Source organism: Diceros bicornis, chromosome 9 (genome assembly GCF_020826845.1).
Source record: "Diceros bicornis minor isolate mBicDic1 chromosome 9, mDicBic1.mat.cur, whole genome shotgun sequence".
Lineage (NCBI taxonomy): Eukaryota > Metazoa > Chordata > Mammalia > Perissodactyla > Rhinocerotidae > Diceros > Diceros bicornis.
Genome location: NC_080748.1, coordinates 41,445,403 through 41,461,874, shown reverse-complemented (window position 1 = coordinate 41,461,874; position 16,472 = coordinate 41,445,403). Strand labels below are relative to the sequence as shown.

General features: G+C 39.5%; 1 protein-coding gene across 1 annotated transcript in view; it reads left to right on the top strand.

Annotated features, from left to right (window-relative positions):
* The window catches only part of DIAPH3 (diaphanous related formin 3), a 486,334-nt gene extending 484,449 nt beyond the window's left edge, over window positions 1-1,885 (top strand). The window contains exon 28 of the mRNA XM_058548276.1: window positions 587-1,885. Within this exon, the coding sequence (XP_058404259.1) occupies window positions 587-849 (263 nt within the window). The 3' untranslated portion in view covers window positions 850-1,885. The remainder of the gene's footprint in view (window positions 1-586) is intronic.
* Window positions 1,886-16,472: the final 14,587 nt, after the last annotated feature.

Sequence of the window (16,472 nt, the reverse complement as noted above, 5' to 3'; positions counted from 1 at the left end):
CAGTTTGTGACCCCCATGCATATTTATTGAGCACCTACATTACTCCATGGCCATTCTAGGCACCAATGTTACAGGAGTATTTAAAACAATGTCCCTGCTCTCTTGGAGCTTACATCCTGGTAAAAAGACAAAGGACTAGTAAACAAGTATATGATGTGTCCAGTGGTTATTAGTTCTGTGAAGGAAAAAATGAGGGGTAAAGAGATGGTGATGAAAAGAGTGAGGGCTATTTTAGATGGTTGGTCAGAGAAGGCCTCTCTCTGTTTAGAAAGCGTTTGAGCAGAGACCTGAATGAAATACAGGACCCAAACCTTGCTAATAACTGAGTGATGGGCATTTCAGGCATAAAGGAAGAAGGAAATAAGCATTAGGACTAATGAAATGATTGTCTATTTATGTTTTAGTTTATTCTTAACCTCTGTGTGTTTATTTTAAATCTAGTTTACTCTGTTGAATATTTTTTCATTTAGTCTACCTAAGAGGACTTGTTTATTGAGAATAATTATTTTAAATTTATGTTTCATAATGTGCGTAGTGCTTCCTAATCACAGTGATAAGTTTTATGTTTCTTTCTTCCTTACCGTAGAAAACCAGCAAGCACAGTTGACAGAAGGGTCACGTTCACACTACAATAGCAATTGCAACTCAACAAGGACTCCAGTCGCCAAGGAGCTTAATTATAATCTAGACACACATACGTCTACAGGGAGGATCAAGGCAGTCGAGAAGAAGGAAGCCTGCAATGTAGAAAGCAACAGGAAAAAGGAAATGGAACTTCTTGGCTCTGTTTCTAAAAACGAATCCATTCCCGAAGTTGAAGCCCTGCTGGCAAGGTTACGAGCTTTATAAATTAAACCGGTAAAAAATGATTAAGCCAAATATAAAGCCATGCTCTAACACTTGAAAAAATTGCTTTTTATATAAATGACTTTATATAGTTTTAAATTATGATATATATTAGAAAAATAAAGCTAAATGCATGATTGCAATGCTTTTTCTCTGTACTTGAGGTTTTGGCTTATTCAAGGTTGTAATAGGTTTAATGCTTTTTTTGTTTTGTCTCCTGGTGTTCATGTGTTCTATATTAGGTGGTTAAATTCTACATAATGCTTCAGAGAGCGGGTCGGTGGCCATGTGTTCAGCAATGTGTCCTTAAGAAAATACCATCTTTCTAAGTCACTGTAATTTTTACTTTTCTGTTTTCAACATTAATGAATGTCAAATCATCAACCTCAGGTCTTGCTACATATCCATGTCTATTCCATGCATGTTATTTATTTAGTCCCAGGTTTCTCCTTAATTGGGATCCACATGCTATCAATGTAGCATCAGAAACATAAAACTGAGTATAACAGAGCTGTGAGGAAATGAGTGGTAAGCTCATTATCATCACTGTTGAATTCATATTAATCAGACCCGGTAGGAGACTATAAGGCAATTGAGCACATTTCCAAAAATCATGTGATAGGAATGTATACACTCTGCAAAATGTACATGCTTTTGTACAAAGTGGATGTATACAATGTTACAGTGTTGCGGAAATTCTTAGCCACCTTTTCCCCTGGTGATTATGACTCTGGGATAAAACTGCCATTTTGAAACTTCCCAAGTAACGAATTTTTTTTATTTCTGTGAACAAACTTGAAATTGCAGTGTCTTTGATCTGACAATCAATAACTTTAACAAAGAACTGAAGTGTTTCAAGGAAAGTTTTCCTGTGCAAATGTTGGAATTTTACCTCATTTGGGGCAAATTAACTGTTAATTCTATATCAAAGAAAATAAACTTGCTACTTGCACTAAATGAAAAAAATCGCTTCTTTTCTTTTGTAGTTGGCATATTCTGTGGATAAGTGGGAAATAGACTGTGCTCTGCAGTCTATCTAAGCGTCTATTTTGCTTTATTACGTGCAATAAGTAAGTGACTGCTCTTTTACCTCCAGTTAAAAAGCAGTTATATGGAACTAGTCTGGCAAGGCCCACTGCTTTTTATTTCCTTGTTTAAGTTGCCACCTCCTTTCAGCTCCAAGTTAATAAAGTTAATTAATTAGAACTATGAACCAGGCCCTGTTTATAGACATTGGGGAACAGAGTGTGATCCACGGCCAATATGGGAATAAATTGTTCTTGTATGTATTGCTGAAATGTGCATTTTGTCCTCCAGTTGCAATTTCTATTTTCCTGAAAACAAATCTTAAAAATCAAGAAAGGTGAAGGGTATTTACACATTTAAGCAGACAGGAGCCCTAGCAGCAAGGAAAGAAGTTAAACGAAAGAATCTGACTATCGGCTCTTAACGTGATTTTGCAAAGACTTAGGCTTTTCAGAAACAAAACTGAAATTCAACCAGATAGTTTGGACACACCAGGTAGCAGGTGAACACTCTGGAAACTTGGGGCCAGAGAGCAGCCACAGGGGAGAAGCAGCCTGGCAAGTAAAGGGAAGTGAAGATGACTCCCAGGGGCGGAGGAAGGCAGGCAAGTCCTGGAACCGAGCAGTCAGCCCCCAGAGCATCTGTCTGTAGGAGCTGATGGACAACCTTCTAGCAGGAGAGCCAGGAGCCACAGGCTAGCAGAGCACCAGGAGGGCTGGCCTCCTGCAGGTCAGTGGCCTGCCCTCCCTCCCTCCCTCCCTCCTGCTCGCTCACTCCCTCCCTCCTCCTCACTGACAGGAGCCTGTTCTGAGCAGACCTGAATAGTAGGACTATAGCTGTGGAGAGGGGACCACAAAACAAAGAGTTGACGGAGGTAAGGGCCAACAAGAAGATCATTTTCTGTTGCGGATATTTCCTTGGTAAATGCCCCTTCAACAGTGGGCAAGAGGATATAATTAGGTTTTAAAATTCATAATATTCCTTTAGCCAACTATAGATGAAAACTATAGCGATAACCTTTAATTTGAGGACAGACAGTGAGATACAATTTCATGTTTCTGAGCAAATGTTCATTTGAATTAGCAGATAAAAGGCCAACTCGAAACCATCTGACACAGCTCAGTGCCCTTGATGAGGATGTTCCATCCAGGCCAGTGACAAACCCCAAATAGACTCTCCTCCCCTTTCTCTCAAATCAAGGTAGAGAGTTTGGCAAGAACCCACAGAAACTAAGTGATCATTGAGTTGTCCAAAAGCCGAGGCTTGCTGCTAACAAGTTCTCCCAATAAAATATTTAATTTAAAAATAAGGGAAGCAATCCAACCATATATGCATGTAGGTCCTTTTTTTTAATATTCACGTATTTAAACAAAATACATCAAAAACACCTAGTGTTTACGTGAGGAAGTGGACATTTCAATAATTCACATCAAAATTTTCTAGTAAACCTAGAAAACACATTTATACCAATTGCTCCAAAACTCTTTAGTTGTTACCATACTATTTATTCAAAACAGGAGTTATTAATAATTTAAAGTGTTAGTTTACCCACAAACGATTATTTCTGGGTTGATTCATTCTTAAAGTATCACAGTCCAATGTAGACCTGAGTTTACTAGTCAGAAACTAAATCCTTTAGGCTATAATATATATCTGTGCTATATTTTATTGAACTCTTTTATAGGGAAGTACAGGTGAACTGGGAGCACCTTTAGTGATTTGTTTTGTGGCAACCTTTTGTACAAACTGTGTAACTTTTGGAAAGTAATAGGTCCTAATATATAAACTGTTAATTTGCAAATCAAAAAAGGTGGCATTCATATTCTTTTTCTTCATATTAATTATTAAAAATTTTGAGATCCAGGAATTGTAGCTGGCAGTGACCCAGCTATAATTTTGTCTGGTGAACTGTTAAAACTTAGCTGTTAGATGCCCTTGCCAGGCGTGAGTGTTCTTAAAACACATCCAAGGGCCAAATTGTTAAACCATTTTGCTCTAAGAGCTACTGTTTAGCAAAACACCTGGAGTTGCCAAAGAACCACAGAGACTGGATGGCTTTTCAGAATTGAATCCAAATCTCCCCATAAAATGAAAATAATGGAACCTTAAACCATAAAAGTTTATTATTTCGAAACAGACCTTTGCCTTTTAAAATGGGTATAAAGAGAAGGTTACAACTAGGTTGGGGGATGGGGTTTGAGGTAGAAGGAAGGTTAGCTGTGCCCTCTAATTAGGGTTTGACTATAGAGGCCTCTTTGTATCCTATTCACCTAATTAGATTTGAGTGTCATATTTGACTTCAACAATATTCTCCCTTCACGCATCTCCAAGAGACAAGAACTTAAAAGGAATCTTGGTGTCTTCCGGAAAACAAAAGTGATAGATTTTTTTTTTTCCCTCTACTGTCCATTTTGAAACTCCAACCATTGGACAAAAAATGTTTTAAATGTTCCAGATATTGTCTCCTTACAACAAGTATCACAAACATTCTCCATGTGCCTGCAGATCTACGTTATTAGTCATTTTGTATTTGAAATCTAAATTTTTTAAAGGCATTCTGATGATGTAATTGGAAGCCAGATTTCTGGACTGTCTCTTCAGGGCATTCTTTTTTTTTTTTTTTTTTTTTAACAACAGCCTTTTAAAGTAGTTCAGTACGTCTCTATTATGCAACCTCACTTTTTTTTTAATTGCATCTAAAGTTTGAGACTTTCCATATTTCTCTTGGCATTTTTATTCCATGTTATTTTATATCCATGTTATTTGGATTATAAACCTATTTCTAAAAATTTCTCTTTTCTTCTTGATTTCTAACTATGGGTTACTAAAAATTTATTTTGAAGATGAATCTCCAAGGAGAATCATTCTAATCTTAATATCTTGTGTATAATCTGACTAGACATGAATGATGGTCAAACATGAGGTGTATGATAGGAAAGTATAATAAAATAATTAAACAGATTGAAACAAGTGTTCTGGTGAATTATTTCGTGAGAGCAGGACCAAGCCCTCAGATAGATATATTCCAGTTAATTTCTCCCCAAAGTGTCTGTTTTCACAGACATGGCTGGTTCTGCTGCAACAAGTCTATCTTTGCATCAAAAAACAGTAGATTAACCATAAATATTTAATAACATGTATATTTAATACACTTAACATGTATAAAGGCAAATATAGTTAGGTACGGATACATATTAGTAATATGGAAATGTCTGTTTACATCCTTTGTAATAATTAAGGCTCAGTATGCATAAAGCATTCTCTATTAAAATACATCAGAATTAGGCAATAAAGGTTTAGACCTCATAATTACAGTACCCAACCTCTGAGGGAAGCTTGATTTTAAATTAGATATTTCTTTCCTTCCCTTGTATCAGGCACAAATACTTAGCCCTTTCAGTGTAAAACCAACTAGTTGCCTAATAAAAGCAAACAAGTGCCTCTCCAGCCAGAAAAAAATGACATTTTCTTTGGAGGGTCTCCTCTTGACTCCTTTCCTTTCCTTAATGACCTAACAAGAGCCATTCTGATGATTGTAAGAGCCATGACTGACATCCGGCACCTGTGGCCTACCCAGAGCGTAAGAGTCCAATTTGACTGTGATAATAAATAAAATCTTGTCATACTATTACAGGATGTTTGGCAAGGACAAGAATTAAGGCAGCTTTATAACTCCCCAAGGAATCTGGTGATATTTCTAACGTGATCTCACACATCATCCTGTCCTGCCTGACCTTCCTTGTATCACCCTCCTGAATTATAGCTTGTATCCCTTACCCTCGCCTCCTTCCACAGCCTCCCCCCAAAATAAAGGATTGCTGACCTGAAGAAAACAAATCTGACTCTTTTTTTTTTCAATCTCTATGAGAAAGTCAGTTAAAATGTCCTGGAAGTCACTCCATATGTTTTCTGCAGAACATTTACTGCCTCCATTAGATGAAATGTTATGTCTCACTTTATGAAATGAATACTGCAAGTCTCTTAAAGGACCTCATCAAGAAGAGTCCAGCTTCATTCCTTAATAACTTCTGGAGTCCCAGGATGTTACAGGAAACATTTTGTAGTCACCAAGTTCACCAATTTACCACCCATTTTTTCAGTGATTAGTTCCTTTATCCTGGTGGTCTTTGGGAAGAGTTGCCTCTCAGGCACTTCCTCATGAATCTGCCTAGAAAGGGAGTTTTTTGATATGTTGTAATAGCTTTTCTCCTACTCTCCAGGGAAGCTTAACAGCTTCTGTCTGATGAGCCAAAGGAGAGCACACTTACATAAGAACAGGAACACTTCAACGACACTGTGAAGCGTGGTAGAATTAGTGGCACATGGAATGGCAGGCACGCCTGTGGGGACCAGATGCCCTGTTCACATAGGGTAACCTCATTTGGGAGGACCGTTCTTTGAGCATGTCCCAAGTACAGCATGAGGAAAGCAAAGTTTGACTTTGATAAGCCCCAGTCTTCCTGAGAAGCTGGGCTTTTGCTATCCTTATGGCTTCTCTTCCTCTATACCTCAGCCACCTTTGAATTCTTTAGGTAGATGGTAACAGCAAAGAGTTACCCTTCCGTGAGAATATTTACATTTTAACTTACATCTGACCTATAAGAGTTGAAAGTCTACTAATGGAGAATTGAGAAGCAACAAACTGAGGAAATCTACGCTCACTTACCAAACAACCCTGAATCAATCGCACCTTCTGATTGGAATTCTTTCAGTCTAAATACCCTTGTTACCACCACCCTATCTTCAAGGGGGGCTGCTTCCCTTTTAATGTTGAGGTCAAAGAATGGACAAAAGTCCCTTTCCTCCATTCTCCTTTGTGGAGTTGAGACAAGATGGGACTTTCAGAAGACTGTACAAAGCTCTGAGTAGAAAAGTAGAGAGATTGATGGAAGCAGCAAGAAATACAAAGACATCCAAGCTAATAAACCATGGTTCTTATCCTCCACAGCGAACACGCCTCTCCCATTTTGAGAAGTTGGTGAGTACAGTGTTCTGTAGGCGAGCAGATGATGAAGAGATCTAATAGTGAGTTCTTGAGGAACAACTCAGTCCTCTTACAGTTTCAGGTACCCTACAGAATGGCAACCATTGATTCAATCCCAGAATTATATCCCACATATCCATGCGGATTGTCTGGGCATGTTGGCCTTTCCTAAACCTCAGAAACTAAACACCAGGCTTTGCCTGAACTGTAAAGTGTTGTCAGCCAACATCATACAAGAGTCACTTGGACCCTGGGTTTGATGTCTTTGTTGATTTGGGCATGTGGTTCCTTTGCTATGAGCCGCATGATGCTAAACAGCAACCGCCTTCACAAGAAACCACACTCACCGTTGGGCCAACAGCACACAGACTGGAGGGTGTGGGTGGGGACAGACTATGCACACATACAAGAGGTTAGGAGAAGGGCAGAATAAGAAGCATGAGATGAGAAGAGGTTTGCTGAGTGGTGCAAAAAGGAATTCCTTCCCGGTGAGGGCTGGAAGCAATACAGATGCACAAGTGTGTCTATGTTCAGAAGGAGAGAAGACTCAGAGGACTGAATAGCTGTCTTCAAATCCTTAAAAGATTCATATGGAAAAGATAATGAAGTTATTCGTGTGCCTCCAGAGAATAGAGCTAGGGCCAAAAGTTTATATGGAAAAGCATTTTAACTGTAGAGATGCTCAATGATGACAGGCTGTCCTTCAAGGTTATGAAGTCATTGAGTCTTAGAATACAAGACTTAAGAGGGACATTGAAGGTCATCTAATTTGAACCCCTTATTCTCCATCTGAAGGGTGAAGTGACTTGCCCACCACTGGCTCTCACGTCTCCTTGCCTCCCTCATCGCACAGCCTCTCTCACCAAGTTACTTCAGCAAGCAGAGGCCAGTGTCTGTTTGATTAGGAGATAATAAAGGAATCTATTACTCAGGTAGAAGGTTGGCATATATGAGCACAGAAGGACTTTATCACTCTTAGAATCTGTTCTGTGATTTTATGGAGTCATAAGTGGGCACCCTAGCCTTGGCAATTATCACCTTCATGCCATCACATATTCTGCTGGCTTATCTCTTTGAGAGACATAATAACTGTCTTGGTTTATTCATGCGCCTGTACCAGGTCTTGCAAGTAAAATAAATCAACCCTACCCTAGAAAGAAATGGTCTGGCAAGGCAAAAAGCCTGGTGGGAAAGAGCACCTGATGAGGCTCTGGGCTAGTGTGCTGCCTCAGTCTGAGTGATAAAGCAGCTCACTCCCAGCATGTGGAAACATAGTGAGTAATGAAAACATTAATTAACGTGGGTTATGCACTTATATGCCAGGCACCGTTGTAAGCATGTTATGTGTCTTAGCTCACTTTATGTGTATAACAACCTCATGAAGAGAAATGGCTATTGGAGCCTATTTTACCAGTGAAGAAACTGAGTAGAGAAGTTAAGTAACTTATCCATGGTCACATAGCTAGTAAGGAGTGAACTCAAGATCAAAATCTAGGCATTCCCAAACTCCAGACCCCACAGTCTTAAGCTATACTGTCTTCCTGCATGATTCTAAACTGCTTCCTGGAAAAACACATTTTCCAGGAGGCAGTTTATCCTTATCTTTTCTTTCCTTTTTTTTTTTTTTTTTTTGCGAGGAAGATTAGTCCTGAGCTAACATCCGATGCCAATCCTCCTCTTTTTGCTGACAAAGATTGTCCCTGGGCTAACATCGGTTCCCATCTTCCTCTACCTTATATGGGACGCCGCCACAGCATGGCTTGACAAGCGAGATCCGAACCTGCGAACCCCACCCCGGGCCACCGAAGCAGAGCGTGTGAACTTAACTGCTACGCAACCAGGCTGGCCCCTATCTTTATCCTTTCTTATCCTTTGGGATAAGAATTACACACTTTGCCTCCCTTGCAAACCTTGCAGGCAGTTTTGTAGTTGCCTTTATAGATAACCCACCACTCAGCTTCATTATTTCATTCCCAAGTGCCATGATGTCCCAGAATCTACTACCTACGCACCAAAGATGAAAATGGATAAATTTTACAAAATATCTCCTCATTTGAACTCCTGTCATCACTGCTTCTCTTTGAGTATGGGATTGTCAAATAATCACACATATAAATTTAAGGTGAATAAATTTAAACATGAATGTTTGCTGCCGGAGTTGTTCAAAATGACCAACAGTTGACAGGAATTTCGGGTCCTCTGAGATTGGCCAACTTTCCATACACTGCTCCCACTAGGAATGCTTTCCCTGCACAGATGAACAGCTTGTCAAGCCCTCTGTGTTTTGAAGACTCATGAGATTTCTGTAAGTATGGTATGTACAAGAGACGAGTTCTTCCCAAACTGTTAGCCTCCCTGCAAAATAACAACGTTCATCATTTTTGTTTTTCCCTTGGCTTCTTTTTTCTTTCCCTCCTTTCTTTCTGAATTTAAAGGGAAATAGAAGCACAATACGTAACTAAGTCATAACTTCAACAAGGCTTATTTTTTGCCAAAAAAATCACTTCGTTTTAAATAGGCCTTTTAACAATATCTAGAAATTTCAATGCACTCGAGTTTTGAGATTTTTTCTTAAATTCAGAATGTGTGAAGTTTTTAGGAGACTAGTCCACTCATCAAGGTATTTCTCACACCTTTGATTAGTAGTAAGCTGTGCATTTTGGAATAACATATTTTGAGAGATTTCTGAGTGTCATCATTTGGATAAGAGATAATTTATGTTCCAATCATATTGAAGGTAAGAGATTTATCGTGGGTGAACTGAACTTGGTATTGGCCTCCCATAGGTATGCTTTTTCTGCTCCATAACTAGCAATACTGACAAAAAAATAACCCGAATTTTTTAAAATGACTTAAATAAAAAGCAAATTTGCCTGTTACTGCTAAAGCAGTCCAGTACAGGTTTCTATCTGTCCATCCTTTTTGTTCCCACAGTTCAATCCTTCTAAAGTTAAAAGTTGCTAACATCATTATCTTCACACACAGATCTAGGGCATATGTATCCATTATCTGATTTGTTTAGGGAAAACAAGGGCTATGTTTTGTTAATCACCATATCTTCAGTGTCTTGTATGATACCTGGCACAAAGCTCAATAAAATTTATTTCAACTGTGTTGAAAATAATTAATGAACAATCTGTCTAATGAAAGAAGTCCAAGGGATCCATTAGAGAATGATCTTGGTTTAATTTCGGACAACTCTTACCCTTTTGCTAAAGTCCGTGTACGTAAAATAGCAATTAGATGCAAGAGCCCGTCATAAGCTGTTCAGGTGCCAATCCTTACCATAAACTCTTTCATTCAATAATGCCAAAGACTGTGCTAAATACCCAGGATAGAAAGCTCAACAAATATAGGCCCTGCCCTAGAGGGGTATATAATCCACCAGAGAAGATAAACACGTAAGTGTGCTTGGTATAGGAAGTACAGGCTTTAGGAGGAGAATATAATGGAAGACTAGCTGAGCTGATGGGGGGATCAGGGAAGCTCTGCTGGGTAGTGACTTAAGTTGAAGTGAAAAGGATGGGCAAAACTAGGCAGGCAGAGAGAGTGTCAGGTAGAGGGAACAACATTTACAGAGGCTTTGAAGACGGAAACAGCATGAAATTTTCATTTGGGGGGCACAAAATAGGTCTGAGATGCAGGAAAGCTCATCAAGCCAGCATCCTGCTTCCTCTGTAACACACAGACTCATATATTTTTCTCAAAACATTGGCAATTTTTTAAAAATTTGATAAAGGGTTGTCTAAATTTTGCTGAGCCAACTACAAAAGGAAAATAGCTAACAATTACTCATGGTATCAAACATCCTTAAGTTTTGTTTCATCTTCATAAAAATAAAATATAATTAAATTAGGAGGCTTCAAATTTTTATTAATCTTACATGCATCAAGATTTCTATATTTATGGTATTCCAAGGTGAACATCTGTTATTATATTAATTATTGCAAAAATTAGTCTGCACTAAATTATCTTGGTATTTAAGGCAAGCACATCACTTTCCTACTTGATACATTTTCAGTATATGCTCTCATGTGTTTATTTCAGAAAATAACCATAGAGTTTGAGATTCTGTCTGTCACTCTAATTTTTAACACTACTGGTACAAAATGCCATTAGATCATCCACATCACTGTGGGATGTGCATTCTTTCGAAATGATACAGAGAAAAATAAGAATGTGTAAAAATAACCATTTGTCTGATTTTTTCCAGAGAATTTTTTTTTCCCCTTATAGATACATATTTTTCTGACAAATACTAATAGTGGTGTTTTGTCTAGGATCCATGGAGGCAAAGTTGTACCCACTAGGGAGCTTCCTGGAGACAGTAATTTTCAAACAATAGAGCAAAAATGCATAGATCAGCCAACTAATTTATGCTACATCAATTCTACACACCAGAAAGCATGCAACTTTAATATGACATCACCAAAGTCAAATAAGCCAAACAGAAGCTACCAAAACCAGTGTGGCCCTTTCATCTGTACAAGCTTATGTCACGCAGCCTTTGAGAACACAATGTACTCTGAAAGAGCAGGGCACCCAAGCCGCTAAATGCATGTTCTCTTAGACAGCAAAGAACTACAAAAGACGTTCAAAGCAAAGTGTCTGAGAACCCAAGGTGATTAACGTGTAGGCTTATTTCACTTCAGGGGTAAAGTACTAGAGGGAAAAAGATGATAAGCTCATTTGACAACTGTAAAGGTCACAAAGGAAATGATGGTAGGTAACGTGAAGTTGTCAGGAGGCCAGAGACTCAGGACTCAGAAATGTGTGGCAGAGGCTCCAGGAGTGAGCTGCTAGCCATCCGACGATTCAGGCCAAATGAAAAGGGCAACAGAAGCATGAGCCCCTAGAACCCCAAATTCTAGGGCCCTCTTACCCCATAAGTGAAATGAAGCAGATTATCTGGCACTCAGATTCTCAGCTCCCAGCTCAGAGGCCTTTAGGTCTTCACTATGGTCAGTGTAGTCTAGCGCCTGACATTATGCTTGTGACGGCAGAGACATCCATCTCAAATAAACACATGGCCCACTACACTACCACGTAAAGAGCTGGGCTGCCCCACCCATGAAGTTCCCCTTTTAGAAAGTCCTGGGTAACCTAGATAACTGACCACTTGGGTGACCCTGTTTCTCCCTTCCCACACCCTAATTCCTGCCCCTATGCATTAAACTCCCCAATACAAAGCGAATTGGTGAAACCTTAGTTAACCCATCCTCAGACCCTAATAAAGGTGAGCAATAAATCTTGTTCCTCAAAGTTCCCTGATGGTTCTTTTTACTGAATTACTTTCTGTAATCATAAGAACCACAAGGGCCAGCCCAGCTACAATACTGGCCCTGGTGGCAGACAGAGGGGAAGGTCTGTGGGGGTTCATCACAAGTAATATGGGCCAGGCAAGTGCTCTGGGCATTCTTAGCTGAGAACATCGCTATCGTTAGGCTGGGACCAAACAGAAAAGTCAGATATCTCATATTCTCCTACTCTCACTGGCTCATGGATGTCGCCCTGACACAAGTCTCTGGGTCTACTGAGACATAGAAGTAGCAGCGCTAGGTAATCACCAGCACGCCATACTGTAGAGCAAGGATGTGGACAGAACCTCAGCCATTGTAAGGCTGGGGCAGGTGCTCCCATTGATTTGCTTCAGGGAAAGCTCCAGGCAAACAGCCTGAAGAAGTACCTGTCCTTAAAGATCATGTAAAGAAAGACATGCAAGCCTTACAGAACCGCTTTTTCATGTACTCCACAGAATTAGAGTCCTTGGTAAGATGGAAGACACTGAAAAATTCTCAACCATTTATGTCAACAGATTAGGGCATTAGCCACCCAAAACCAGTAACTAAGAATTACAGTGGCTATCGGTAGAGCCCAAAGTCTCGCCCCCAATTTCTAGGCCTTGCCCTTCCCTAAAGCCTTCACACTTCATTTAGTTAAAAGCTGTGGAGCTGCTGGAGAACTAAGACCTTCTTCCTAAAAAGTGGAAAGAGCACAGAAAAGAATCACATGATCAATACAATCTCATAAAGCTTGCATATCATTACGACAGGGACAAAAAAAAATTAATACAGAAGAATTCACCACCTCTTTCTTTCTAACCCACATCTTATTCCCTGGATCTCTCCATGGAGGTCGGGGTATTAAGTGAGGAGTGGAATAGCTGGGGAAACCACAGACTACGGTAGCAGGATTTACAATGAAAAGAACAGAGAGAGACTAGCAAAAGGAGGGAGAGGAAGAGGAGGAAAATGTAAAGTAATTACCATGGAGAGAAGTGTTTTTACAACCACTGTAAGGATTTGGTGGAGATGGATGGGTGAAGAGAAACCTGAAGACGTTTTTCTATATGTACTGTGTATGAAGCCCTGCAGAATTCCTTCCAGAAAACCTTTAGGAAATATCCATATTATTTCTTAAAGCTTCTGGAGTCAGATTTGTGGAACATGTATAAATGGCCCAGCTATACTCGGGTAACATCTGAGACAGGCTCAAGGAGAGCAATCAAAATAGAAAGCTTGTTCTAGAAGGAGACAACTCTTCCGAAGTTTCTGCAGCGTATTCCAGAACAGCACATGTTATTTAGTTGCTATAACTGTCATTTTAAACCTTTTGTTTCCTCTAAATATAAGACTTTTTGCTGCTATTTTTGCTCTTTCAAAACTGTATTCAGCTTCCAAATCACATTACCATCCGTAATTGTAACAAACCAAATGGTTCTGGTGGAAAATACTGCTCTGCTTAACTTTTGGCATCTGAGATGTACCCCACAGAGTGTGCCTCTGTATCGTACTGAGTGAGAAGACGAACAGTTTCGCACCCAGGAGATCACATTAACCAATGAGGTAAATCTGACATTCGTGGGTGAAATACCACAGTGTTTAAGGATTCATCTGAAAAGGACTTTACGAAAAGTCATTAGAGAAAAACATCTCATTCTCGGACCATTATGAGCAACTCTTGAGGATTTGCCACTATTTTAGTTAGGGTAGGCCAGACAGTGGAAACAAATAGACCCAAAGACTCAAGGCTCGCTCAAGATGATAGCAGTTAACTTCTCGCTCACCAACAAACTAGAGAGGTTTGAGGTTGGCATGGGGGTAGAATGCTGCACACAGTCATTCAGAGCCCAGGCTGATGGTAGTTTTGCCGTTTCAGCACGTGGCTTTGCGGTTGCTGTGGATGGGGAGGTGGGGAGAGTGGGAGGCGGGAAGCCTTAAGGAAAAAAGAATGTGGAGGAGGGGATAAGGAAGGTTTTCCTGGCCAGGGCTGGGAGTAGCAGGCACCATTTCTGCCCATGTTCCATTGATGAGAACTTAGTCACCTTGCCAAGCTGAGGACTGTAGTCTAGCTGTGTGCCCAAAGGAGGGGAGAACAATGGAAAAACTGCTGATCTCCACCACAGCCACTTCTCTGATCCTATTTTCTGCCTTTAGGAATATTATTTACCGGAGAAATTTTTTTAAAATATTGAACAGCTAGTTATATGCATAAAGGAAGGGGAAAAAATTATGGCTCCCAATCCAAGTAATTGGAAAAATGATGGTGCCATTGAGGAAAATGAAAAAACTAGGAAGTGTATATATGTGTGTGTGCGCACTGGGAAGGAGGGATGAGAAGGATGGAGGGTAGAGGAGTTTTGGCAATGAGGGGAAAATAATATAGGATAGTAGTTAGAACAGGTAAAATGATAAAAAGAATATATTATTTACATGTATTAATAATTACAGAAGGCCCACAATGCAGGTGTCCTCTGTTATAAGGTGACACAGTATTACATGACAACATGTATTACAGATGTGTTTTTACTAAAATGATCTCTTGAGGGAATAATGATTGCTAAATACTAACTTACATGTAGGAAAGATAACGATAAGATAGTGTAGATGGGGCTTTATAGTTTATAAAGCACAGCCTACTTTTGGAAATTCAGTTAGAACACTAGAAACTACCCCCAAAAAATTTTCAGGGCAACTTCTAGGGAATTACAAACATTGGCCTTTTCAAATCACAGAAAACTCACTTTGTTACGTCCTGCAGTCAGACAAATTTAGTTTTATACATATCTTGTTTTTTAATGTAAATATTATGAATACAAATATAAAGAAACTGAAAAATACTTGGAATTTCACTCAAGACCATCACTACTAACATTTTGGGAATCAAGTGGGTTTTCTCTGTCTGTTTTCAGACAGAGAAATATACTGTTCCTTTATTCCTGTGTGTCAGACGTTGTGATCTAAGTCATCACCTCTCTGGCCAGTGGAACTTCCATAACAGTCACATCTGGGGACCTCTTCTCACTCCTCCATGAGATGCAAGATTCCCAGGCTAAAATGGTGCCAGAGAAGCCAGGGAGAGGCTCTGAGCTCTTAATCCATCTTCACCTCTGATCCTTCAGCTCCCGAATATGCTGCCGAGAACTGGGCCTCGAGTATCCTCTGACTTTCTGAGCACTCTGCTCTCAACAGTCAGAGGTGCCCATCTGACTCCATCCTGCTGGCAACTACACTGACCCCAGACTAGCTGAGACCACGCAGAGTGGCCACACTTTGTGTCCAGCCTCCACAGGCTTTCTGAATTTTGTGTTCACTGTCCCCTCACTTTTCCTTGTGGTTTTTCCATATATATACGTATATATATATATACACATATATATGTCTGTGTATATATACATATATGTGTGTTGTGTATATATACTTATATACGTATGTGTATGTGTATATATATACATATATATGTCTGTGTATATATACGTGTCTGTGTATATATACATATGTGTATGCGTATGTATATGTGTGTGTATGTATAAAAATGTATGTGTGTGTACATATACACATATATCTGTGTATACAAATGTATATATGCATGTGTATACATATATATGCATGTGTATATATACATAAGTGTGTATATATACACACTTATGTATATGAGTGTGTGTGTGTGTATATATATACATGTTCCTAAACAATGCATTTTGGTCCCACTCCACCCCCAACTTTTCTCTATTCATTTCTTTCCTCTCTAAGTCTGGAAGTTACACTCTATTCTTTTAGTAGTTTCCCTAGCTATTTTGATAGTTTAACTTTAAAAGTCTAAAGTTAATTAACTACTTTTGTTACGTTTTATAATTGAAATACTCAGTTTTTTTCCTTTCTATCTAGGGAAAAACCCAGTTCTCCCCTTCCGTGTTTCTGCATGTGAGTCTCCCATACTACTCACACCAAACACGTCACTTCTGACACTTCTGGTCACCAAATGGGCAGTTTTTCCCATAAAAACAAGCAAGTCTCAGACGCCAGCTGGGTGTCCTACAATTTAACTCAATTCTGACACTATTTACCCAGAGACGGCATCAGATCCCACAGATTAAGAGCTCAGTCCCCCAAAACTGCCCCCCTACACACCCATACACTTTAGATGCCAGTTATAAGCCCAGGTTATCATCTGTGCTTCTGACCAACTCACAATAGATTGGAGGTTCCAACAACTCCCTCTTCTGGTTCAGTTAATTTGCTAACATGGGTCACAGAACTCAGGGAAACACTTATGTTTACCAGTTTATTAAAGAATTTGATAAAGGATATAGATGAACAGCCAAATGAAGAGATAC